The sequence below is a fragment of the Juglans microcarpa x Juglans regia genome, chromosome 3D, assembly GCF_004785595.1.
Source record: "Juglans microcarpa x Juglans regia isolate MS1-56 chromosome 3D, Jm3101_v1.0, whole genome shotgun sequence".
NCBI lineage: Eukaryota > Viridiplantae > Streptophyta > Magnoliopsida > Fagales > Juglandaceae > Juglans > Juglans microcarpa x Juglans regia.
This window is the reverse complement of record NC_054598.1, coordinates 38,423,123-38,449,900: the sequence shown is the minus strand read 5'-3', so window position 1 is coordinate 38,449,900 and position 26,778 is coordinate 38,423,123. Positions and strand designations below refer to the sequence as shown.

At 36.3% G+C, this 26,778-nt stretch overlaps 3 protein-coding genes, 2 long non-coding RNA genes and 1 pseudogene across 5 annotated transcripts in view; 2 read left to right on the top strand and 4 right to left on the bottom strand.

Annotated features, from left to right (window-relative positions):
* Nucleotides 1-1,393: 1,393 nt before the first annotated feature.
* LOC121254644 overlaps nt 1,394-26,778 on the top strand; it is a 36,565-nt pseudogene continuing 11,180 nt past the window's right edge.
* LOC121254645 lies at nt 5,241-6,413 on the bottom strand. The gene is made up of 2 exons (XR_005938680.1): nt 6,357-6,413; nt 5,241-5,483 (listed from the first exon to the last, which is right to left on the bottom strand). It is a non-coding gene; the product is annotated as an uncharacterized LOC121254645 (long non-coding RNA).
* LOC121255310 (LEAF RUST 10 DISEASE-RESISTANCE LOCUS RECEPTOR-LIKE PROTEIN KINASE-like 1.2) overlaps nt 6,688-26,778 on the bottom strand; it is a 42,464-nt gene continuing 22,373 nt past the window's right edge. The window contains exons 3-6 of the mRNA XM_041155572.1: nt 21,602-21,671; nt 9,877-9,879; nt 7,886-7,904; nt 6,688-6,714 (exon numbers count right to left, since the gene is read on the bottom strand). Coding sequence (XP_041011506.1) covers nt 6,688-6,714; nt 7,886-7,904; nt 9,877-9,879; nt 21,602-21,671 — 119 coding nt within the window. The remainder of the gene's footprint in view (nt 6,715-7,885; nt 7,905-9,876; nt 9,880-21,601; nt 21,672-26,778) is intronic.
* On the bottom strand, nt 9,987-11,678 carry LOC121254646. Its single transcript, XR_005938681.1, has 3 exons — nt 11,636-11,678; nt 10,419-10,761; nt 9,987-10,297 (listed from the first exon to the last, which is right to left on the bottom strand). It is a non-coding gene; the product is annotated as an uncharacterized LOC121254646 (long non-coding RNA).
* On the bottom strand, nt 18,651-20,771 carry LOC121254642 (rust resistance kinase Lr10-like). The gene is made up of 2 exons (XM_041154764.1): nt 20,401-20,771; nt 18,651-19,870 (listed from the first exon to the last, which is right to left on the bottom strand). The coding sequence occupies exons 1-2, from the start codon at nt 20,420-20,422 to the stop codon at nt 18,747-18,749; spliced, it is 1,146 nt and encodes a 381-aa protein (XP_041010698.1). The 5' UTR covers nt 20,423-20,771; the 3' UTR covers nt 18,651-18,746.
* On the top strand, nt 23,071-25,395 carry LOC121254636 (rust resistance kinase Lr10-like). Its single transcript, XM_041154757.1, has 3 exons — nt 23,071-23,844; nt 24,001-24,027; nt 24,180-25,395. Exons 1-3 carry the CDS (start codon nt 23,142-23,144, stop codon nt 25,292-25,294), a joined length of 1,845 nt encoding a protein of 614 aa, XP_041010691.1. The 5' UTR covers nt 23,071-23,141; the 3' UTR covers nt 25,295-25,395.

Below are 26,778 nucleotides of genomic sequence, written 5' to 3'. Positions count from 1 at the left end.
GCTAAAGGATCTTCTCTAAATTCTCCTATTGTATTGTGAGATATGTGAGGCTATGAAAGATTGTAAAAACATCCATTATAGTGGATTTCATCCCAAACAACCTGTGGATATAGGTATTATGCCGAATTACGTAAATCTCTGTCTCTTTTTATTTATTCTTATTTGTTATTTATGTTATAGATAAATGCAAAGAACGCCGTATTAAAACCTGAATCATCTCGTGGGTCGGGATGATTTTTTCCTCACTTCCAGTTTATTGTGCAAATTAAAGTATTAACAGTTGGTGCCATTTGTGGAATTGACTAATCTTTTGCACCAAAATTAGAAAAAGATATTTTATGACTCACGAGATCATCTTCGAAAAACCAGATAAGAGGAAGAACATAGGACAGGTGCAGCATGCACAACGCACCTAGTTCCTTCAAACTAGAAGCAACTACATATAATATAAGCAGCTGGGCTTAACTAACACAATCTTGGCCTATATAAAACCCATGGCCTAGGGGTGCTACCCGCCCCTTATGGGGCAGGGCCACCCCTATCCCGCCCCCCGCCCCCGCATGAGTGGGGGTTGGGATTTTTCTCCCGGGCTCCGCCCCTGTCCATGCGGGGGCGGGGTACCCAGTCCGTTGACGGGAGTGCGGGAGTGGACCTCCAACCGTCTGCCTCCCGCCCTCCAATCTCTACAACAATTCAGTGATTCACAATTTCACAGCACATTGAGCACAATCAAGCAATTTACAAAACCACATGCACAATCAAATCCTCTACAATTCACAATCTCATTCTCCTATAATTCCATCCTCCAATCTCCAACCATAAATAATAAAAAAAAAATATGGGGCAATTCACGATGAGATACCAGAGTGAGCCATTAAGCCCTACTTACATTTGCCCAGCGCTAAGGTTGAGACAACGATAGAAATCTGCGACAGCAACGACGACTAGAGATGACGATGGTGATTGGTGAAACAAACGACGAATTGGAGAGAACGAGACGAGAATCGCAAAGAGAGAGAGATAGGAGAAGATGAATCGCGAGGAAGAAGAGAAACAAGGGCAGGGGGCTCTTCGACTAAGTATTAACCCATAATATGGGCAGGGTTATTAAAAAAATAACCAGGCACAAAATGACGTCGTTTTGTGCTTAGATATTTCTTTTTATATAATACGTATTATATATATAATATATATAATTAATATATATTACAAACGGAGTGGGGCAAGGTTCCACCCCATCCTACCCCCGCCTCTGCTTGTAAGCCCATATGCGGGCGGGGTCCCCTTGCTCCCTGCAGCGGCATACGGGGTAATCCGCCCCTCCTCATGAGGGCAGAGTGGTTGGGGGACTGGGCAACGAGGGCCCGTCCCCGCTGTCCACCCCTATCACGGTCTCTATCTAGCTTTATATATGTATGGAGTTGGAAAGTGTAAAAGGATATTCTGAAAGTTTGTTGAAACTGGTATTTTTCATCCGGCGGAATTGGGAGCCTCAAACCTCCCAAGGTGTGGTCAAATTTCATCCATCTTCTTCAATTCATCTCTATTTCTATCTACGCTGTGTTCTTAATTCTCTGCTTTATTTCTCCTTATCTTAATTTCTCATTTGGGGTTCATAACACCGATATGAGAAATTGGGTTCAAAGCCAAGGTCACCATCCCGGTATGAAGGTCCTCTGATTTTTCAAAGGAAAATAGGGCTTTCTCACCTTCCAAAGAGATCCCAGAAGGGAAAAGGGGTTCGGGGACAAATTTGGAACATGCAGTGCCGCCTCTTTCATGGATTTATCTGAGAGTTCTCTCTCTTTCTCTCTCCCCTGCCGAAATACTTTTTCACCGCCATAGTGAAAGTTCTCTCTTTCTCTCCAGCCAAAGAAATTTTTCACGCCATAGTGATTTGTAAAGTTCTCTCTCTTCCCTCTCTCTCTCTCTCTCTCTCTCTCTCGCTCTTCCTTATCTTCTTCTTCGTTGTTGAACTTGTTGTTGTTGTATTGCTCTCTTTTGCTGGCATTTTTGCTGCTTCATCGATGAGCGAGCCGTGCTTGTAGCTCTTTTACCCCTCTAGATCTTTTGTTTAACTTTGATCCTGTACAGATAATCGGTGAGTTTTATATTCTACCATGCTTCATGTTTGGAATTTTTATCTGCCTCTGTTTGCTTCGAAGGGAATTTATTTTGAATATACAGTATTTTACATGGGTTTTTGCCTTTCGGGCTTCCTCATTGTGGTCTGTTCGATTCTTTGAGGACCAACTTGCTCCTCGTTTCTATAGCGGGAGGATAGTTTTGTGTTTTGTGATTGTAAGAGTTTTCTTGTTATGTTCGTACTGTAATCATAGCAAGGCCAGTTTCGATCTGCAAGTCTCTCCCTCTTTCGTTTATTGTTTTATTGTCTACAATACGGTTTTTTGTTCCATTAGGATTATTCTTAATTTTGTGAATTTGATGCCGTGGAGGTGAGTCTTCTATTATCTTGTCACTGAACGGTTTTTTACTTGATGGGTAATTTTTTGTGATGATGTTTTCCTTTTAATCTGCTGGTTTAGTTATGAATATTTTCCTAAATTGGTCTATAGTTGGTTATGGTTATTCTCCAAAATTGGTTCACTTTTTTCTTGTTTGGTTATGGGTATTTGCCAAAGTTGGTCTATTGTACGAGTCTAGAAATGTGGGCGAGGTTCTTTGTTAATTTGACTTTGAGTAGTCTGTACCTGTGTTTATTGGCTGATGATGAGTGGTTTTATGTTCCTTGAATTGCAGAGGAGTTTGCATGAGACTAGAAAATGATGGCTCTGAAGACTTTGTTGCTTTTTCTTCTTTTGAATGTGATTTCCTTTGTGGTGGTAAAGGAGCTTTCTTTGCATTTTAGACTCCTTACATTCTGTGGTTATAACTTTTTAAATCACATTCTTCTCTTATTTTGGGCTTGGTTTATATCGCATGCATTTTGCAAATCCACCAACATGCCCAGCTGGTCTTAATAAGGAATGTGGTGATTGTGAATAGAACGGAGAATTCTTTCTTGAGATTCCCAACATTAAGTATGAGGTAGGTAGAGCAATGACCATTTTGTCCATCTTATGTTCATCTGTTTCACCTAGAATGTAGAACTAGGAAACTTTTCTTATCTTGATGACCATCGCACCCTAAATCTTGGTTAAGTTTACAAGTCTCTTTGTTACTTCGTTAATCTTAAATTAACAATGTCTAAAATCTATTTGTTATGGAGGTTTAATCATAAAGTCTCAGTTTGGCTTCATAACATACCTTGGGGGCGATGGGGGGTGAAGACACCATGGCAGCCCCTGATGCCGAGGTAAAATCATTAGATCACTGAATCTACTGTTTGTTCCTTGTGGCATTTTTAGTTTTGCTGTGTTGCAAGCTTTTATCCTTACCAAACGAAATTAGCGCATTGCATGTTGCTTCCCCTCCTGGTTTATTCTACATTGGATCAACCCTCAACAATTTACTCCTGGTTTGCCCTTGCAAGTTGATGCAAAAACATTTGAGAAAAGTTAATTTTTGTATTTGCCTGTATGATTTTAATACCATTACCAAGTGAACATAATCTCAATAGAAAAAGAAAAAAAGAAAACCAGCCATTGAATATTTGATGCATGTGTTCAAAACCAAATCCAGGAATTGCTTGAGTTGCCATGTGGAGATTGGCATGCAATGCCCTTTGTTTTCTTGGAAGAATTCAGGTGAAGGGATATCTTAATAGAAGATTAGGTAGAGGTCCATCTTAACTGGTTTCAGGTGATGCATCTGTGGGAATATAAAGTATTGAGAACCATGTTCTCACTTGCATGTCTTTCTCACTAAATTGAGATTCTTATGAACATCGTGCTTAATAATGCATGCATATTTTCTCTTCCCTTGCTATTTTTTTGCAACTATAAATACATGAACTGTGTTAGGCCAGAGTGCTTTATGCTCAAGATGAAGAATGAGAGTTATCATGTGGTCTCATGCACAAAAATTGGTTGTTTTGGAGCCTAACAATTGCATTTTTTCTCTGGATCAAAGTTTTTGTGTTATTATGAGCATAAATGACCATTTGAGTTCTCTTTTGCCCGTTGATGTGCAGTTCTCAGATGGCTATCTGGACTTGATCCTTATTAGGGATTACCCACAATTACCCTTGCTATCATTGATGACTGAATTGAAGAGTGGAAATCATGTCAAATCACCATATGTCATTTACCTTAAGGTGAGTCATCAAAATAGTAAAGAGAGATCTTGTTTTCATTATATTTTCTTCTCGACCCTTTAGCCGCTGCTATAAGATGTCAAAGAATTCTCCATTATTGCTTATTTTGTGGAGACAAAATGTTTTTGACAAAATAAATTCAAGTTTTTTTTTTTGTTGGTTTTTTTGTTGTTAACTGCACCTTCTATATCTTGGAATGAACTATAGGTGAAGGCATTCATCTTGGAATATGGTCCCCGAACTCAGGACCCAACAAAGGAAGGAATCATGGACTCCGATGGCGAGGTACTGGCTAGAGGGAAAGGAACATACAAATGTGACCAGAAGACACTGATGGCCTATGATAAACTTCAAATAACTGTGGATCAAGGTTTAGCAACCCTATTTTCTTCAATAGAGGACTTAATTTTCGATTTCCTTTTTTCATGAACTTCATTTGATAGAGAGGTTCAAGCTCCTCCTCATCTTTTGCTTCTCGTTGGTCTGATTTCTGTGAGCTCATCAGCAGAAGATGAATCTTCACCTCCATCATTACTATTTGCATTCTCATTCTCATCGAATCCTTCACTTTCAGCAGCAGTTTGATAGTTTCTCCTTCCTCTCAGATGAGAATTTTGATAGCCCTGTGATCTCTTAACAATTGCAACTGTTGTGCCTTTAGCTGTTGACCACTTCTTACCCAAAGCTTTTGCTTGCCGTCAAGAAGTTTGGGCTTTGGAAGCGTGTATCTATCCAAAAAAGGAACTCATAGCGATCAATCTTACTTCTTCTCTTGGCCATGTCCACTGAATTTGTTCCATCTTCCCATGGCCAATACTTGTAGGTGCATGAAATGGGTCACTACCAGCCCCACAGAATGTGTGCTACTAATTGCGTTTGCTACTAATAGCTTGAAGGATAACATGTTGACGTTCAAATATTTGCATTTATACCAGCACTTATGTAAAGCCCCGTCCCCGAGAGTCCGGAGAGTTAATTCATGTCACTTAAAAATCATTTTTCTTCCACATAGTATATACTCTAATTTTTCTTTATCGCACAAAATACTCATATATTTACATCACTTACTCCAGAATAACTATTCTAAGACAATACAAAGTCTTAATATAAACATCAATCTCCCAACAAACCATAACATCAAAACACAACAAGCTTACTGAATGAAAACTTTCAATACCCATATAAATCTTCTATGCTTAAACCATCATTCTAACTCTTCTCACCCATGCTCCATATCCTTGATCCTCAACTGAAACATTCAAATCATCTGAAAAAGATGGTGGAGATAAGGGGTGAGTTATCAACAACTCAGTAAGCAGAGAACATATACTAGTATGTAAACATATGCCTTTTCAGAAAGTTCAGTATGCAGAAACAAAAACCTTTTATTTTTATATGCAGATCTCATAAAAACGTATTATCGGAAAATCAGAGCGACGTTTCAATCTTTTCATACTCAAAATCAACAATTCAAATTTAAGGATCAATTTCACATTCAGAAACGCTTTGGCATAACATAACTGAACATCTTTATCTTATCATATCATATCATATACCATGTTTAATCCCCTTGGTAGGGTTGTGCTATTCCCGGTGGCCAAACCAGGCAGTATCATGTAGTGAACTTTCCATTTTTCAATCTCGGAGCCCCGAGTGTGCACACAGGAAAGAACACATAAAAAGACCACTTTGTTTCCAAAGTGGGTGCACTCATATCATATCATGGTGGTACCAACCATATCACGTGAACAGTATCATCATATCAGAACCATATTCAGAACAGATAAGTATGCCAAAATTTTATCATATCCATATAATATCAAAACACGTGCGAAACATATTCATATCATATTCTTGATAAAAAACAGATCCAAATCATTTCATATCACATGCATAAAAATTTCAATGATATCATATTCGCTCTTTTGCATATTTCATAAACATGTCAAATATTGCTCATGTCTACACATTTCATGTCAAAAAACATTTCTTTTCTCTTTCATACGTATCTCATGAGGGAATGCAAAACATATACTGAGGTTGTTTTTCACTTTTTCTTTTTAAAATAACATGCACATTTTTATAAACCAACCTCAGTTCATTTCTTTTTATGCAAATCTAGCATAGGAATCCCGCTTACCTGGACGACTTAACTTTTCCAAAAATTTCCTAAAAAATGTCGAGTCGACTATAAATCGTCACCTATAAAAATAATCACGTAATTTCTGTAAGTTTCCAATAGATCACATATTTCGATATTTAAGCCTAAGCTTCTTAAATAACCTATTTTAAATTTCTCAAAACTTAAAACCTTCATAATCCCAAAATATATCATTACTTCCTAAAATCACCAATATCCACCACAACCCACGTCATACACAAAACACCAATATTTAAACCCAAACAGCCAACAAATCTCATAGTCTAAACCAATCATATAACAACTCCATCACCCAATCCAATCAACCACGTTACTCCTCGGACTCAGTCCGCCAAAACTAATCAGCAATTAAATACAGTGTAATGTGTTAGTGAAAAATACATTAAATTCACGAGAATTCTTTAGAAAATACTTACAGTGCTATATAATAATTTCTGGAAGATCACGGAGGCACAAGAAGTGGAAAAAACAGCTGCAGAATAGTGCAAAATACACTGTGGTCGTGGGTCACAAATACCCACTTTTCAACGGGTGCAAACGAACACCAGAGATTGATAGGGTAGGGCCTAGGGATGTCGGTGAAGATAGTGGTGGTGGTGGTTGGCCGTGGGTGGCGGCGCAAATGGTGGTTGGAGGCCAAAAACATCCAAATCGGAAATGAGGTTCGATGTACTTCACCGGTGACGGATCGGAGGTGGGGTTGGGTCCAATTGGTTGCTAGGAGGTCGATGATGATGTGGTGAAGAAATGGCGGCCAATGGTGGTGCAACGGCGGCGCGCGAGCACAAGAGGTGCCGCGACTTGGTGTGGCGCGTGGGGGATAACGGCGGTGCGGCTGGGGCTGAAATCGGAGGGTGGTGGTCGCCGGTGGCTGGGGAGGATGGTGGGTTGGGTGGCGTCAACCACCGCCGGCGCACGGCGGCTCTGGGTGGAGACAAAGAACGAACGGAGAGAGAGGGAGGGGGGCTGGGCTTCGCGCGGGAGGAACCAGAGAAAGAAAAAGAAAAGAAAGAAAAGAAAGGAAGAAAAGAAAAAGGAAGGAAAAAGAAAAGAGGAAAGAAATTGTAGGGAAAGAAATGATGTATAATCCTTACATCTTGGGTCACAAAAATGATCCAACGGAAACGATTTTAAAACAGCAAGTGAAATAAAATATTTCAAACGCAGTGATTAAAATTAAAATAAATAATTAAACCCGATAATAAGTTAATTTAATTCGAGAAGAAATTTAAACATATAACAATAATTAATTTAAAGAAAACACTTCAAAAATAATTTTCGTAAACTAAAAATCATAAAAAATAACCCAATTAAAAATTCAATAATTTTAAAACAAGAGAATAAATTTTTGAATCAATAAAAATAATTCCTTCATTAAAAATACACTAAAATACGGGGTGTTATATCCTCCCCCTTAAAAAAATTTTGTCCTCGAAATTTGTAGAGCCAAACATCTCGCTAAAGCAAGATACAAGATACCTCCCAAAACACGCTCGAAAAGACCATACCAACAACATTAATACAACACTCAGCAAAACCCAATGATTATTACCTTCCCACAATAAACTGCTAACCTCAATCAGCTCCTATGCTATAACTTCCAAACCTTCCTTGAATTCTACAAGTTGGTAATCTATTAGTCACTTCTAAAGTTAAACATCAATAAGTATTTCCATCATCCAGACCTATTCCCTCAAAATCAACAAGAATTATATCTTAAATCCGCATCACCAAAAGTTTAATCTCTAATTACAAGTATCATCTCAAATTTTCAAATCACTAATAATCCCTTAAGATCAACACAAGATTTGAATCCTTAATTATATCACAACATAACACCATTGAGTACGAGGTAGCTCAACACCTATTAACCAGAAAACTCTCACCACATTTGGTAGAAAATTCTTGATCTCCAAAACCATGAACTATTACACACTTTCCTCAACTCACTAAGAATTCATTCATGAATCTGCACCAACTATTATCCTTAAATTCAATACGGATCAAATCCCAAAACCTGTCGCTATAACTTCGAACTAATAACAATCATTATCCAAACTAGATCAATACCTTCAATTCTCAAAGAAATAATCCCCTTAAAAAATCTCTATATCAATAACTCAACTTCGATCAACCCCATTAATGGTCACACATTAATCAGTCTCCAAAATAAATCAAGCTAACACACCAAGCCTGCAGAATTAAAATTCCAATCTTATTATAAATCAGTCCTTCAAATTGCAATTCTAAAACCTAAAATATATAAGAATCAATTTCCGAAATCTGTAAGATCGATGAACTTATATCCAATAATAAGACAATCGACTCCCGAAGCTTTCAAGATCTAAAATATTAAAAGATAACAAATCATTTCTTAAAGTTTGTAAACCTTAATCCTTTAGTGAAATTCTCGCAAATCTATCCTTAAAGTTTGTTGAACTTACAACCTCCTATTCTAAAGCCTTGTGTCATATCTCCACAAAATCTAATACCACAATTATCCTACGCCTCAAAGAGATCACCCAGACATGCCCTTCCTTTCATGCCTCAAGATTTCAAAAGCAAACCAAGTCGATAAAAGTTCAAGCCTACTACACTAAATATTGATACCTAACAATGACATTCTCAGTCGTACCATCTTCCTGCCATAACTTAATCTTTAATCCATTTTTCAACTTTGAACAAAATAAAATAAAACAAAATAATATAAAATAAATAACATAATTTCAATTCAAATAAAATAAAATCAAATAAAATGAAATAAATTCAATTTAAATAAAAGTAATAATTTCAAATTAAACCCTTAAACTTTTCTGCTACTGTACCTACTGGACATATGGTCTTACCCATTCTTAGCCATATCTTTAACCAACTCATATAATCCTTCCTACCATCAAATATTGTAATCCCGACATCGGTCTAAACTCCCGTACATCTTTAGAATTTAAACCACAAGAATCTAAACCTTAAATCTTATAAAGATTATCTCTTATAGTCCACAAAGTAAGCTTATTGGATCTAAACTCACTAAATCTCAAAATCTCAACACTCAATCATAAAGTCTGCAAAATTTAAAATCTTAAATATCTATAAAATCAGTTATTATTCTTTACAAATCTACACCTCAAATCTGAAGTTTCTTCCTAAATCACGGATATCCAAACTTAAATGTTTTTAGTCTGCAGAATCTTAAACTTGAAATATTCCCATAATCATGTCTTAGTTCTCAATTTTCTGTATATATATCAAGTATGAAATTACTTCCTAAACCGAATCGATATCCAAAACCTTATATGTTACAGTCTGTAGAACCTCAAAGTTATCATACAATTGAACTTATGTGCACCTTCAAAACTATAAACATTACATCTTATAAAAGATCCTTACCTATAGTCAACAAAGTATGCCTACCTGATCTAAAACTCCAAGTGTAAAGAAAGTCATTTATTAAAATCTAAAGCCTTAGTTCTCTTCAAAATCTTCTTTTTAAAACACACACCATCTAAGACCTCAAACATCCTAGAATATATTCCAAAATGTTGCCAAATTCTAAAACTTTAAAAACAAATAAAATCATCTCTTATAATCTTCAAATTTCCATATCTCCAATCTGAGTTAACTTCCTAGCCCATAGATATTCAAAACCTTAGATTTCGTACGCCATCCAACATGAGTATGCAAAAGCTCAAACCGAATATCTTTAAAATCATGTCCTAGTGCTTTCAAAATTTTAAAACCTTAAATATCATCAAACATCTTATTATAGTATGCAAACCTCAAACTTGACTTTCGGTCAAACTTATGTAAACTTTAAAATCTAGACCTCCAAGTCATGTCCTACAACCTTTAAAATAAGCCCATCAAATCTGCATCCTCAAATTCCCAAAACCTCAATCCATAAACTCTACAGAATCTCAAACCTGGAATTTCCCCATAATCCTTTAGCTTGTAGTCCTCAAATTTCTATACCCCAAATATGAAATTACTCCTTAAACCAACAGATATCCAAAACCTCATGTTATAGTCTGCAAAATCTCAAACCTGGCTCTGATACCAACTGTAACGCCCCGTCCCTGAGGGTCTGGAGAGTTAACTCATGTCACTTAAAAATCATTTTTCTTCCACATAGTATATACTCTAATTTTTCTCTATCGCACAAAATACTCATATATTTACATCACTTACTCCAGAATAACTATTCTAAGACAATACAAAGTCTTAATATAAACATCAATCTCCCAACAAACCACAACATCAGAACACAACAAGCTTACTGAATGAAAACTTTCAATACCCATATAAATCTTCTATGCTTAAACCATCATTCTAACTCTTCTCACCCATGCTCCATATCCTTGATCCTCAACTGAAACTTTCAAATCATCTGAAAAAGATGGTGGAGATAAGGGGTGAGTTATCAACAACTCAGTAAGCAGAGAACATATACTAGTATGTAAACATGAGCCTTTTCAGAAAGTTCAGTATGCAGAAACAAAAACCTTTTATTTTATATGCAGATCTCATAAAAACGTATTATCGGAAAATCAGAGCGACGTTTCAATCTTTTCATACTCAAAATCAACAATTCAAATTTAAGGATCCATTTCCCATTCAGAAACACTTTGGCATAACATAACTGAACATCTTTATCTTATCATATCATATCATATACCATGTTTAACCCCCGTGGTAGGGTTGTGCTATTCCCGGTGGCCAAACCAGGCAGTATCATGTAGTGAACTTCCCATTTTTCAATCTCGGAGCCCCGAGTGTGCACACAGGAAAGAACACGTAAAAAGACCACTTTGTTTCCAAAGTGGGTGCACTCATATCATATCATGGTGGTACCAACCATATCACGTGAACAGTATCATCATATCAGAACCATATTCAGAACAGATAAGTATGCCAAAATTTTATCATATCCATATCATATCAAAACACGTGCGAAACATATTCATATCATTTCTATTTGATCAAAAACAGATCCAGATCATTTCATATCACATGCATAAAAATTTCAATGATATCATATTCGCTCTTTTGCATATTTCAGAAACATGTCAAATATTGCTCATGTCTACACATTTCATGTCAAAAAACATTTCTTTTCTCTTTCATACGTATCTCATGAGGGAATGCAAAACATATACTGAGGTTGTTTTTCACTTTTTCTTTTTAAAACAACATGCACATTTTTACAAACCAACCTCAGTTCATTTCTTTTTATGCAAATCTAGCATAGGAACCCCGCTTACCTGGACGACTTAACTTTTCCAAAAATTTCCTAAAAAATGTCGAGTCGACTATAAATCGTCACCTATAAAAATAATCACGTAATTTCTGTAAGTTTCCAATAGATCACATATTTCGATATTTAAGTCTAAGCTTCTTAAATAACCTATTTTAAATTTCTCAAAACTTAAAACCTTCATAATCCCAAAATATATCATTACTTCCTAAAATCACCAATATCCACCACAACCCACGTCATACACAAAACACCAATATTTAAACCCAAACAGCCAACAAATCTCATAGTCTAAACCAATCATACTAACAACTCCATTACTCAATCCAATCAACCACGTTACTCCTCGGACTCAGTCCGCCAAAACTAATAAGCAATTAAATACAGTGTAATGTGTTAGTGCAAAAATACATTAAATTCACGAGAATTCTTTAGAAAATACTTACAGTGCTATATAATAATTTCTGGAAGATCACGGAAGCGCAAGAAGTGGAAAAACAGTTGCAGAATAGTGCAAAATACACTGTGGTCGTAGGTCACAGATACCCACTTTTTAACGGGTGCAAACGAACACCAGAGATTGATAGGGTAGGGCCTAGGGATGTCGGTGAAGCTAGTGGTGGTGGTGGTTGGCCGTGGATGGCGGCGCAAATGGTGGTTGGAGGCCAAAAACACCCAAATCGGAAATGAGGTTCGATGTACTTCACCGGTGTCGGATCGGAGGTAGGGTTGGGTCCAATTGGTTGCTAGGAGGTCGATGATGATGTGGTGAAGAAATGACGGCCAATGGTGGTGCAACGGCGGCGCGCGAGCACAAGAGGTGCCGCGGCTTGGTGTGGCGCGTGGGGGCTAACGGTGGTGCAGCTGGGGCTGAAATTGGAGGGTGGTGGTCGCCGGTGGCTGGGGAGGACGGTGGGCTGGGTGGTGTCGACCACCGCCGGCGCACGGCGGCTCTAGGTGGAGACGAAGAACGAACGGAGAGAGAGGGAGGGGGGCTGGGCTTCGCGCGGGAGGAACCAGAGAAAGAAAAAGAAAAGAAAGAAAAGAAAGGAAGAAAAGAAAAAGGAAGGAAAAAGAAAAGAGGAAAGAAATTGTAGGGAAAGAAATGATGTCTAATCCTTACATTTTGAGTCACAAAAATGATCCAACGGAAACGATTTTTAAACAGCAAGTGAAATAAAATATTTCAAACGCAGTGGTTAAAATTAAAATAAATAATTAAACCCGATAATAAGTTAATTTAATTCGAGAAGAAATTTAAACACATAACATTAATTAATTTAAAGAAAACACTTTAAAAATAATTTTCGTAAACTAAAAATCATAAAAAATAACCCAATTAAAAATTCAATAATTTTAAAACAAGAGAATAAATTTTTGAATCAATAAAAATAATTCCTTCATTAAAAATACATTAAAATACGGGGTGTTATAACTTAAGTGTCTTGAGGTTCCATTTGAAATTCTGATTATCTTTGTGTGTTTCAAACTGAATTAAGGTTCATTTGTTTTCTCACTTTGTTCATCTTCAAATCTTGTCATGTCTGGACAAGTTAATGTAAATGGTGACTTACTCATAATGATATTGTATTCTTCATAGATACTGGAATTTTGAATGTGTTGATTCTAATCAAAGGCTTAACTGATAGCTCTAATAATGACCCCTGCAAAATTGTGGTTGAGGCGTATACGACAGATGAAAACTGGCAGGTCTTTATTGGTTATGATTTTTAGATAATTTATTGATTAGTTTCTTCTGTCAAAAGCTAATTTAACAACTTATCCTAACAGGTTGTAAATCTTAAAGAAGTGTGGGACTTTGCCAGTAACAAAAAGTACATAAATGTGTTCAATGTAATATGCTCATTATCAATAACATGAATACTGACACGTATATCACTGTGTGCATTGGGTGGCTTTTTATTCTTCTTCATTTCCTTTTTTAGGGTCATTTTCTTTCGGGGTGGGGGGAGGAATTTCTTGCTCCCTTCGTTGGAATTTGAATTGATCCACTATTTCACAATTTATTCTTTTAATGATTATAATTTAGATGTGGGGCAAAAGATTGTTCTTGTGCACATATTTCATTATATTCATGTTGCTAAAATTCTCATAAACTTGAATGGAAATCTTTGTCTATTGATCTCCTGTCTCACCTTGATATGTTCGTGGATGCCAATTTAGTTTGCTCCCGAGAGGGGGGAATACCAAAGAGATGATAATGGTGCAAAGTGAGTTTTCTTTGGTGAAGAGCGCTTTATAGGAGTATCAGGACAAGCTTATGTAATATAGATCTGACTTTTTAAGTTTATTCATATATTTTGCTAAGAAAACTATTGCTAGAATATCTCCAGTCTTTTAGTTTCCATATTACTCATAGTACCGCAACGTTTTGGTTATTATTATCTATAGATGCCTGTTAAAATTTGCATTTCTACTCCTATTCATTAAACTATTGACTAATCAATTTTATTTGAAAAATCATATTATTTTTGCCTTTTGTGGACATTTGTAATCTCTACATTTTTTTTCTCACAACTAGGTAAGCGTGCCCTGCATGATACTCCACAACTAGTATGTATGTGTATATATATACACATACATAAATGAGCCTATGCCAAGGAGTGTTCTACAACATTGCAATCAATCAATTAGTGAGGCTGGTACCATGCTTATTAAAATATATAATATGTTCGGTCTTTTAAATGGAAGAAGTTTGCTTTCTTTCCTTGTTGTTGATGTTAACAATCTTCTCAGAAAGTTCATGAATGCGAGCTTATTTTCTAGATAAAAAAATTTTAAAATTGAAAAACACATAAATAAGTGCAAAACTAAAGTATGCATTGTTTTGTAAAGAATGATTTCCTCTCTGATTCTTAGAGGGAGTCCGCATGTATTTATAAATGATCATACACTAGTATTTAATTTCATCGCTAACTCTACATGTTTATCAAGATTATATAGGGTTAGTGTAACACCCCGACCCCAAGGGTCCGGAGAGTTAACTCATAAAACCTGATAATCCGCTCTAACAAGGCTAGAGTACTGCCAAATTCAAGAATATATCCATCTTTCAAACCTCAAGTCGAACGTAAATACTTCAATTAAATAAATCAAATAAACTCATTTATCCAATATTCAGTCCAACAACCCAAATAAAATCAACTCTTCTTCATGTCTCAAATAACAATTAGAAATAATAAAACATTAACATAGTCTCCATAAATCGTCTAAATCCATTGAAGTAAACTTAAGAAAGATAATTAATCTACAACACCAACACTAATATCATGAGATACCCAACAACAAATCAATGCTAATCTTCTCCATAGACTCTAATACTGATCTTCAGCTGAACCTTCAATGTCATCTGAAATATTATGGAGATAAGGGGGTGAGTTATCAACAACTCAGCAAGCAGAGAGCATATATTAGCATGTAAACATGAGCATTTATAACATTCGATAAGCCGAACAAAACATTTACTTTCAGAATGCGGAAACAAAACTTGTACAAAAACATTAGAGCGAAATTTCTCAGAAAGATATACTTATTCCAAAAAGAGAAACCGTTGGCATTTCTAAACTGAAACATTATAATCTTATCATCGTTTAATATCACGTCGGGACAATACCATGTTTAACCCCCGTGGTAGGGTTATAAACCACCATTATACCCGTGGCTGGGCCGTATACCATGTTTCACCCCCGTGGTAGGGTTATAAACCACCATTTTACCCGTGGCTGGGCCGTATACCATGTTTCACCCCCGTGGTAGGGTTATAAACCACCATTATACCCGTGGCTGGGCCTTAACAGAAACAGAACGGATTTCATCGAAAATCCGATTACAATCATATACAGAATCAGAACTTCATGCCAATGTTTTCAGATGACACATCACATCAAAACAAAACACTGAAAAGCTTCAGATCATTTCACATGTTCGAGATAAACATAAACAAAACATTCTCATTTGTTTATAACAAAACTTTTAGAATTCCTTATTCGTTCTTTTACATAGTTCAGAAGTACAGTATACAAAACTAGCTCATGTCTACACTAGTCATGACAGAAAAACACTTTCTCTTATATAGAATTTATGCATATGCAGAATAAACATCTGAGGTTGTTTTCAGATCATCTCTTTCAAAAGAAAATAAACACATTTATTCTCAAAGTCAACCTCCTTTTATTTATTTTATGCAAAACTAGTATATGAACCCCGCTTACCTGGGCAACTTAGCTTTTCAGAAATTTCCTCAAAAATGTCGAGTCGACTATAAATCGTCACCTATAAAAATAATCACACAATTTTCGTAAGTTTTCAATCAATCACGGATTTCCATATTTAAGCCTAAGCTTCTAAAATAATCTATCTTAATTTCTCAAAAACTCAAAACCCTCATAATCCTAAAATATATCACCACTTCCTAAAAAATCACCAATATCCACCATGACCAACGTCAAATTCAAAACACCAATATTTAAATCCGAAACAGCGAACAAATTTCATAGCATAAACCAATCACACAAACAACTCCATCATCCAATCCAACCGACCCCCTTTACTCCTCGGACTCAGTCCGGCACAAACAGCAAATTCACAGTAAATATAAATTAGCGCAAAAATACATTTAAATCTCAAAAGTTCTTCGAGAAAAATACTTACAATGCTATAATATAATTTTTGAAAGATCACGGAGGTGCTAGAAGCGGCAACGCAGCAACAAAACAGTGCCAAATGCACTGTGGCCGTGGGTCTCAAAAACCCACTTTTGAACGGGTGCAAACGAAGACCCGAGATTGATAGGGTAGGGCTTAGGGATGTCGGTGAAGCTAATGGTGGTGGTGGTTGGCCGTGGGTGGCGGCGCAAAAGGCGGTAGAAGGCCAAAATACCCAAATCGGAAATGTTGATGAATGTGCTTCACCGGTGACGGATCGGAGGTGGGGTTGGGTCCAATGGGTTGGCAAGAGGTCGAGGATGATGTGGTGAGAAGATGGTGGCCAGAGGTGGCGCGACGGCGGCGCAGCGACGCAAGGAGTGCCGCGGCTTGGTGTGGTGCGTGGGGGCTAATGGCGGCGCGAGGAGGGCTGAAATTGAAGGGGTGAGGTCGCCGGCCGGTGGGGAGCACGATGGGGTGGGCGGTGTCGCGCACGGCGGCGCGACGGCGGCGGGCTGGGTGAGGGACGGTTGCACGGCGAGAGAGAGAGAGAGAGAGAGAGAGAGATGTCTGCGCGGGAAGTGAACCCAGGGGAGAAAGAAAAAAAAAAAAAAAAAAGAAAAAAAAGAAGAAAAGGAAAAGAAAAGGAAAAGAAAAAAAAACTAGAGGGAAAAGAAATGAGGTCCAAAATTCACAACTTGGGTCACAAAAAAAATGATTCAACGGAAACGATTTTAAAACAGCAAGTGAAATAAAATAATTCAAACGCAGTAATTAAAATGAAAATAAATAATTAAACCCAACAAGAAGTTAATTTAATTCGAGAAGAAATTTAAACACATAACAATAATTATTTTAAAGAAAGCACTTCAAAAATAAATTTCACAAAATTAAAATCATAAAAATAAACCCACTAAAAATCCAACAATTTTAAAACAAGAGAATAAATTTTTAAATTAATAACAAATAATCGTTCAATTAAAAAAATATACTAAAAAAAATACGGGGTGTTACAGTTAGTTTGAAGGCCTATCACCTCACTTGTTTCCTTAAATCTTAGCCTTATCACTTGCAGGTTGTTTGAGTTGTGAGTTATCTTCATCATGATCTGATTTATCAAGGAGAGAAAAAAAGTAAGATAATAAAGGTCTTCTCATAAAGTACAAATCACTCTAGAATCTCAAGCTGAGTGAAAGCTGCATTGTCTATGTAGGTGTTTTCTCCTTCAAATTATTACTTTTTGCTTAATGTGATATACATATATGAATTTATTTAAAAATTAAGCTTGGCATCTATCAAATTTATGTTTAAATTAATCAAGTCCATTTTAATAATTGAAAGAGACAACAAGTATTAATATGTCTCCGTCCGGATAACCTTAATAATCTTGTTAGGGTAGTGTTAAGTGACTAAGATCATCAATTTTCTTCAATAAAGAGTAGTGAAGCCCATGTTTTGGGGGGTGGGCTCTGAGAGAGAGATAGAAGCATCAGGCTTTGAGATTTTTCCACTCTTTCGGGGATGGGCTTACTCACTGTCCGTGAGACATGTTGACATGGGTCTAGGCTAGTGATGAGCTATCATCAATTACTAGGTACGACCATGATAACTCATCTCTCCAACTTGCTCATAATAAAATCTCAAAAGAAATGCTTGCATACAAATATTTTGGAAAAGGAAATGACAAGATTTTAGTTTATTCAATTTTTACAGGATGTGTGCAAAGAGCTCTCTAATCTTCTAGAAATTGATAATTATAAAAAGGATTTTTTTGCATCAAGGATGTATATATGTGTTACATGTACTAGAGGTAATAATGTTGTTATGTAGGGTACAAAATTCGAACACAAAATATAACTAACATGGCCTAAAAGAATGAAATTATATGCACATCAGGAAATTTTCATCAACTGTAGTGGCTGAGGACGATTTCGAGAATTAATAGGACATGCAACCTTCACAAAAATGGTTTATTCTTTTTTTTTTCCAAGAATTATGCAAAGGAGATTGTATAAAATAAAACTTTGTCTTTTCATTTCTTTTCCATTTTCATTTTTGCTTTTTTGGTAGTTTCAAACTCTTGGTTGTTGTTTTTATAAGGTTATGGAGAGCTTTAGAATGTTATCCCCATGGTTTTCTTTTAGGGACTCCAAACATCATAGGGCCTTGCTACCAATACAATGGCCTCGTGACCTTTCGGGAGCTCTTAACAATGAGTTTTATATGTGAAATTCAAGAAGCAAGTAGAGATCATGATTACATTAAAATTGAATAATCACATTGTACCTTGCCAAATTGAAATCAAATTTGTTACTGAAGTATGAGCAGATAAAATTTCCAAGTAAAAGATAATGGGAATAAGGAAAGCAATCATATGTAGCATGTCAAATATTACAAGATCTTCTTCTTGGTTAGGGCTAATAGGTTCCCCATGTAAAACCAACAATCAACATATCAATTACTTTGGATCGACGATTGAGTATATTGACTTGACAGGAAAGTTTGATTTGAATTGTCTTCAATATCTTCTGGTTGTCTCTCCAGTGATGATAGAAAAGGCTTGGGAGGCATTTGTAACCTTTCAACACCCCTTTCAAGCATTTCTACAACTTTATTCATTGAAGGACGATCGTTTGGTTTCATCTGTATACACCATAACGCAACTACAATAATCTCTTTGGCTATTTTCTTTTCATCTTCCGTGGCATTTTCTAATTTTATCCCATTTTCATCTTGCACTTCCTCATAGACACAAGTGGGAAAGTATTCACTTGATTGGTCTGCAATTGCATTCATGTTCTTTCGCCTACCCATCATGTCCATCAATAACATTCCAAAACTATAAACATCAGCTTTGCATGAGATGCTTCCAATATTTTTGTAGCACAACTCAGGGGCCATGTATCCTAATGTTCCCCTTACAGCAGTTAAAGAAATAGTATTGTCATCTATATGGTACAATTTTGCTAGACCAAAGTCAGAAACCTTAGGAGTAAAGTCTTCGTCGAGCAGAATATTGTGAGGCTTGATATCAAAATGCAGAATCTGCATTTGACATCCTCGATGCAAATACTCAATAGCATGAGCTACTCCCAAAGCAATATCATGCATTTTCTCGTAACTTAGAAGAATACTTCCTTCTTGTGAAAAAATGTATTTATTGAGAGATCCATTGGGCATGAACTCATATATAAGAGCACGTTTTGATCCCTCAACACAAAAGCCAATTAGTTGCACTACATTAATGTGATGGATTCTTCCAATTGTTGCAACTTCACTGATAAACTCTTGTCCGTTAGCTTTGGACTTACCTAACATCTTTATAGCTACACGTCGGCCACTTCGAAGTGTTCCCTTAAAGACAGTGCCATAGCCACCTTCACCTAGTTTATCCTTAAAATTTTTGGTCATTTTCTTAACTTCTGAGTACGAATACCTTATTGGCATGAGATTATTGTTATTTTGTAAAAATTCTTCAATGATGTCAAATGCTGATAAATGTCTCCTGCGCCATTTATATATCAAGAATGCAACCACAAATGGGGCCCCGATTATAATTTTTGCTCCATGGTATAGCCCTATGAAAAAGCATCATTGAATGAAATGGATTGTAAGAAAACGTATCTATTAATAGTTAAAAGTTCTAGTACTTAAGCAAAGTAGTTATTCTTTTTCAGTGTAAATCTCATCAAAATGAAAGGTACATATGATGAATTTCACATACAGCCTCCTAGATATTCGATACCACAACTACTCCTAGAGCAATATCATCATACACCTCTTTGTTTAGAAGGATCAATGCCTCTTTCGTGTGAATAAAAATGTATTTATTGAGAAGTTCTTCATATATAAGAGTACTGTTTGATGCTTAATGCAACAATCAATACCATGCATCGCATTAACATGTTGAATCCTTTCGACCCAACGGTTGAAAAAAATATGTTGTTGCGCTACTTTCAAAATTCTACTAATTAAGCAAACTACATATGTAATTATTATTTTTTGTAAATTTCATTAATATTATCTATCTTCTTCTTGTTTATATATCTTCTAAAAGGGGAAATAGAAAACGAAGAAGACAAAAGACAAAAGATATATTGTTTCTTACCGAGGTCGATAATAATGATCATTAGTGGTATTAGGAATCCTACAAGAAAGAATACATATTAATTAATTAATTAACCAAGAAAGTGATTTGAATGAATTAGAAAATTCATGGCCTAAGAAAATGGAATAAACAAGTTTCCAAGCATATAAACAAGTTACCATGCTATGTAAAATGAAATGATTGACATATCGAGTTTGCATTTGAAGTCTACTAAGTTACCATGTCAAAAAACTTAAACGATTAAGAGGTGTGAATTTGATCATATAATTTATATAATTCTAACATTTTTATCATATATAGAAACCTCACCTTTATTATCTCCATTTAAATAACCTTCGATACGATAATCAACTCGACGTCCTGCTTTGCAGAAGAAAAGAATAAAATCATCATCAACATTTGGAAATTCACAATTAATTAATAAGTAATGCTAGATATAATTTTAAAGTAAGCAAGTCTTGCATATTCTTTTTGAAAAAAAATGAATTCGGCTAGTAAAAAAATAACTTTTTTTTTTATATAGGTTCTAGATTTATCCAATTTCTTCAAATGAGTGGGCGGAATTTATACATTTTATGATTGTAAATATCATTTATCTTAATTAAAACTCAGAATTTTATCAAAACGAAATTATTATAGTTAATGCTTAGAGCAAATTGCCATCCTACCGACAGTAAGAGTACTATTTGTTATATCGTTCAAGTAACTGTCCTTAAAGTTTCATCTTGTCCAAGTGCTGAAACTAGTAATTAATAATTTGATGCAATATCGATCAGAGACCAATGAATGATCAGGTAAAGTTGATTTTTGTGCATCACTGTATGCCGTATGGTGTTGCTCCACCTTTATGCCGTATGTCGTATGATTCTCTCTCTAAAAGTGCAGTCTAACAAGCATGGAAATACTGTTTCTAGCAGAGTTTGAACTATTAATAGCGAAAATAAAAACAGAGTTAGATGATCTTACCGCGTGCTGTCTTTCTTACTTTATCCCTAATAAGGCCTGCAATAGTAAAAAAAGTATATACATAAATTAACATCCATGAAAAATAAACGAAAAGGTGATTTTAAATAATTTCAAAATATGGCCCAATATTTTGCATAACAATCTAAATAATTCTTGAGATTAACATTTGTGTCCAAAAATAAATAATTAAATATATATATAACTCATACTGTCATAATTCACATAATACATGAACTCCAGCAACTTTTGGAGAAAGAAATTAACCTTACCAGGCTCATACAAATCTTCTAGTATGCCACGTAAAGCTGCTTCGCCGAAAAAAAAAGAATAAAAGTTAGCGGTTGGAATTATCGACACGTACTAAAATCAATTCATCATCATATATATCATCACAATAATTCATCCAAGTTTTTCATTGTGCACGCTTTCGATCAATTTTTAGATAAAAATTAACCTCACCATTGTAAACCCAAAATGGTATTGCAAGGATTCCTGGTTTGACAAACAAAAGACAAATAATGTTAGCGGTTGCAAACATTCCTATATATTATGGGGTATACATGCATAAAGAAATTTCGTAAAAGTAGCATTCATCGTTTACTCAGTAAGAAATCGGATCCCGCAGTGTTTACTCACCCCTATGTCTTTGCAGCAATAACGGTATTCGCTAAACTCGAAGATGCCGCAATTTCCGCAAGCGGTCCACCAAGAAAGCTCAAAACCGTATAGCAATAGGTTGCGCAAGTCTGTGCAGGAAATACTACTTGGGTCTTCTGGTAGCAGATTGCGGACTGATGGCCACGATGTCTGGAATATATGCTCTACTTGGCACAAGTCCTCCACATCCCCTGCTTTCGTCTGGTTATATATCACATATCTAAACCCGGCCTCAGGCTGGGATGAAGATGAGTTGGAAGCATACGTTCTATTGTCAAAGCAAGTAGAGTTCAGATATCCTGGGGAATTCACTCGCTTTTCACAGTTCAACAAAGCCATGGTTTCTCTGAAATACGGCCGATAATATGGAGTATTGGCCAAAAAACCGGAATAACGAGGGATGAAGGAGTAATTATCCTTTTGAATACCGAAGTTTACAACTCTGATTGTTTTGGAAGTGTAATTGATTTCCTGTACGTAGTGTTCTACGGACATCAAGTATAACACGGTTTGGTTGTGCTGATCGCATGACAGGGTAAAGCTTGGGTTGCCGCAGTTTGGAGGATCGTCTACCAATCGAAATGGGGAGCTTATGTTGGTGATATTGCCGCAGGAAGAAGGAACACAGTCCCGATTTGAATCCTTAGCACTGCAAGTTTGATGAAGAAGTAGCACAACTAGAACGATAAGAGCCATGAGTTTTGCAGGAAGGGACAATACACCTGTCTTCATTCTGGGAGAGAGAGAGAGAGAGAGATGCGAAAAGCTTCCACGGCTGCGAAGAAAAAATATCTAAGTATACAAATTTCGTGCGTATCTTTATATATATATGTATATTCTTTTCTTGTAGAATTCCTTTTTTACGACAGATTACTTGGTATGACTATTAGGTAGTACTCTACACCTGTGTCACATGATGCTACCTATTATTAGTTTTGGCTTGTCTGCAAAGTTAGTTGGGCGCAAGCACCTGCGTCACATGTTGCTAATTAATCGTCTTATTACATTTCTTTCTATTTTATAGGATTATTTCGTCAATAAATAGTTTGATTATTTCCTTTCGAGAGAGGCCGGAAAACCAGTTCATACAATTAAGCATTTGCTCGATCGTAATAAGAATGGCAAAGTCATATTTCTTCTTGTTTGTGCTTTTTATCTTACACCACGTGCAAGGCCAACATGATGAGTGTGCCGATTCAAGGCAGTGTGGCGCCCACGGCCCAGCCATCCGATTTCCTTTCCGTCTCAATGACGGCCACCCGGACCACTGTGGCTTTCCTGGGTTTCATTTGTCCTGCTCCGATACCCTCAAGACAGTGCTCGAGCTGCCAAATTCAGTCAAGCTTTTTGTCAAAAAGATTGACTACAAATCTCAAGAAATTCAAGTTTATCATCCTGATCGTTGCTTTCCAAAAGGCATCCGGCAACTCAATTTATCTTCCTCACCTTTCCAATTCGCAGGAGTCGATCAGTACCTTGATGACTTTGCCTTTTTCAATTGTTCCCATAGAAGTAAAGGAGAAGAACACAGTGATTGGAGTGCGATTTCTTGTCTTAATGACCCTAGCTATAGCCACCAAGTTTATGCCTTGCGTACTGATGACGACATCAACGAGTTGCCCACACTACCTTGTAGAAAGATGTATACTGTTAGATCAATTCCATATATTATTGTATTTTATCCTGATGATATCCTTTACTTGAACTGGTCCAGACCAGCTTGCAGAAAATGTGAACTGAAAGGCATGAATTGTAGATCAATGAATATTAACAGCAGTAGTACCGAGTCAGAAATTCAGTGCTTCCCCAAACACAACAAAGGTATCATCTTCTATACAATTACCAACTCTTTACTCAATTTCTTAACAATTTTGCTGGCTTAGCTTATAATAGATGATCTTATGCTAATCTCATGTTTGCTTCATCAGAATAGAACGAGAATCTGATGATTATATATGTCAAATTAATATTTTGCAGGTTCATCAACAAAATTAGTGACCACTGGTAAGTTAGTTATCCCTTGGCTTTTTATATTAGGAAGTTTCAGACGCACGTACTAATTAATCGGGGAAGACGTGAGCTCTTGACTTGGTGAATGTTTGATATATATATATATATATATATATATATATATATATTAATATATATATATGCAGGTGCCATTTTAGGTCCGACTCTTTTACTACTGCTGGCCTTCGCACTTTATCGCGTCTACAGTCATGACAAAGCTGAAAAAGAATATCGGAAGAAGATTGAAAATTTCTTGGACGATTACAGAAGCTACAAGCCCACGAGATACTTGTACGCTGATCTTAAAAGGATTACAAATCAGTTTACCGAGAAATTGGGCGAAGGAGCCTACGGAACAGTGTTCAGAGGAAAACTTTCTAATGAAATCCACGTTGCCGTGAAGATCTTGAACAGTTCCAAGGGAAATGGAGAAGAATTCATAAATGAAGTTGGAATAATGGGTAAAATCCATCATGTCAATGTGGTTCGCTTGGTTGGATTTTGTGCTGATGGATTTAGACGAGCACTAGTTTATGAGTTCTTTTCAAATTATTCATTAGAAAAGTTCATATTTTCAGAGAATTCTAAGAGTCATTTTCTTGGTTGGGAGAGACTGCATGATATTTCTCTCGGTGTGGCAAAAGGAATCGAATATCTTCACCAAGGATGTGATCAAAGAATCCTCCATTTTGATATCAAACCTCATAATGTTTTGCTAGACCAAAACTTTATTCCAAAAATTTCTGATTTTGGTCTTGCAAAGTTGTGTTCCAAGGATCAAAGTGCAGTATCTATGAGCACAGGCAGGGGGACCATGGGTTACATCGCACCTGAAGTGTTCTCTAGAAACTTTGGGACTGTGTCTTATAAAGCAGATGTTTATAGTTTTGGAATGTTGTTACTTGAAATTGTTGGAGGGAGGAGAAGTACTGACATTACGTCGGAAAATGCTAGCCAAGTTTACTTTCCAGAATGGATCTACAATCTCTTGGAACAAAAAGTAGAGTTGCGAGTTTTTATCGAGGATGATGGAGATATGAAAATTGCAAAAAAACTTGCAATCGTAGGACTTCGGTGCATCCAGTGGCACCCAATGGATCGTCCTTCTATGAAACTTGTGGTTCAAATGTTGGAAGGAGAAGGTGATAAATTAACTATGCCTCCTAATCCTTTTGCCTCCCCAGGCCCTACAAGAATCCATGCGCGGAAACCTATGACTCATTTAGGCCAAGAATTGGACGTTATCCAAGAATTAGATTAAGTGTTAGGAGTTTGTTTTGAAGATATTGAAATTATGTTGTAGTTGAACATTATTACTTTTGATGTTGGAATGATCATAAAGGAATTCAAGGTTGCTTCTTATAAATGAACTTGATATGATCATATTTGTTTCGAATAAAATTTGGTAGTTCCGAAGGAGCTAATCGATATTGACTAGTATTCTTATGGTAGACACATTGCCTCAGTGATTCATTAATTAAATTATCAGGTGAAGATGAAGTTTAAGTTATGACTCAAATCTGACTTGAGGGAACGAACGTCTACAACTTTCTGTCTTCTAGGTCCCTCCTGTAAAACTTCTCATAATGCATGCCATGTACTTGAATAAGCATAGTTCACAATTTCAGGCTAGTTTTCACTTTGTTCAATTGTGAACTAATAAATCTTCAAGAGTAAAGCTCGTTTCCAATTAATTTTTCTTTCTTTTGAAATACTCGCATCCTTCAAGGAATTAATCAAAACATAGAACGAATTGGTTAAAAGAATTAATCAAAAGTCGTGGACTAACTGTAAACCTTATCTATATCTTTCACTTTCTTTTTATAAAAAGGATGAAAACGCATAAAGTTATTGTAATGCAAATAGTGAAAAAATATCCTTATGCTAACAAAGCCTTCGCCACCTTGCCTCTGATTCCAACTCTTTAAAATCAAGTGTCATGTATTGCACTGCCACATACATACAGAGCGAAACAACCAAGAGGATATCTCCAATCCATAGCCATGCCATCGTGAAAGAAGATCCCCTACTTGGTGGCCTCCATCACCCTGCAAGTTGGAACCAGGAGTTGAGTTTACAGTTTTTTCTGTTCCTTTTTTTTTTAATAATTAATATACTTACAACCTTTTGACAACCTATTCATAATCAACTAATGTAAACACGTCAATTTATTAAAAATAAATTTTAATTTTAGTCTTCAAAGATTAGAGCATAAAGATTTGCTTTAAAATCATTTGTAGACAATAGAAAAGCAAGATGTTGTGAAAAAGGATGCACTCGAGTGAGGTGTTGAGCGAGCTTTGAGTGAACTCTCCGTCTGATGTTAGCTCAAGCGACATGTCGAGTGAATGTTGAGCGAACTCTTTGCCTAAACTTCTCTCAAAGGATCTGTCCCGCGAACGTCGAGCGAACTTTCTTTCTAACGATTCTCAAGTCACCAACACGGTGAAAAAAATTTTCCGGTGGCACTGCCCTAGAGCCCCCACAAGGCTTGGCCATGTTCGCTTTGGCTTGGGTCTATCAACCCAAGCCTGCGCTCCATAGCATAAGACTCATTGAAAATCCACAAAAAAAAAACCACATCCCATTCTTGTCGAGTCGAGTCATCAAATCGAACTCCGACAAGAATAAATCAGGCTCCAAAAACCCAACAAATGTTTTCAATTATTTTGTGTTGCATAAACTATAAGCAAAAACCAATAAATACGAGCTTGCATTTGGCAACGAAATTATGATGCTATTTGA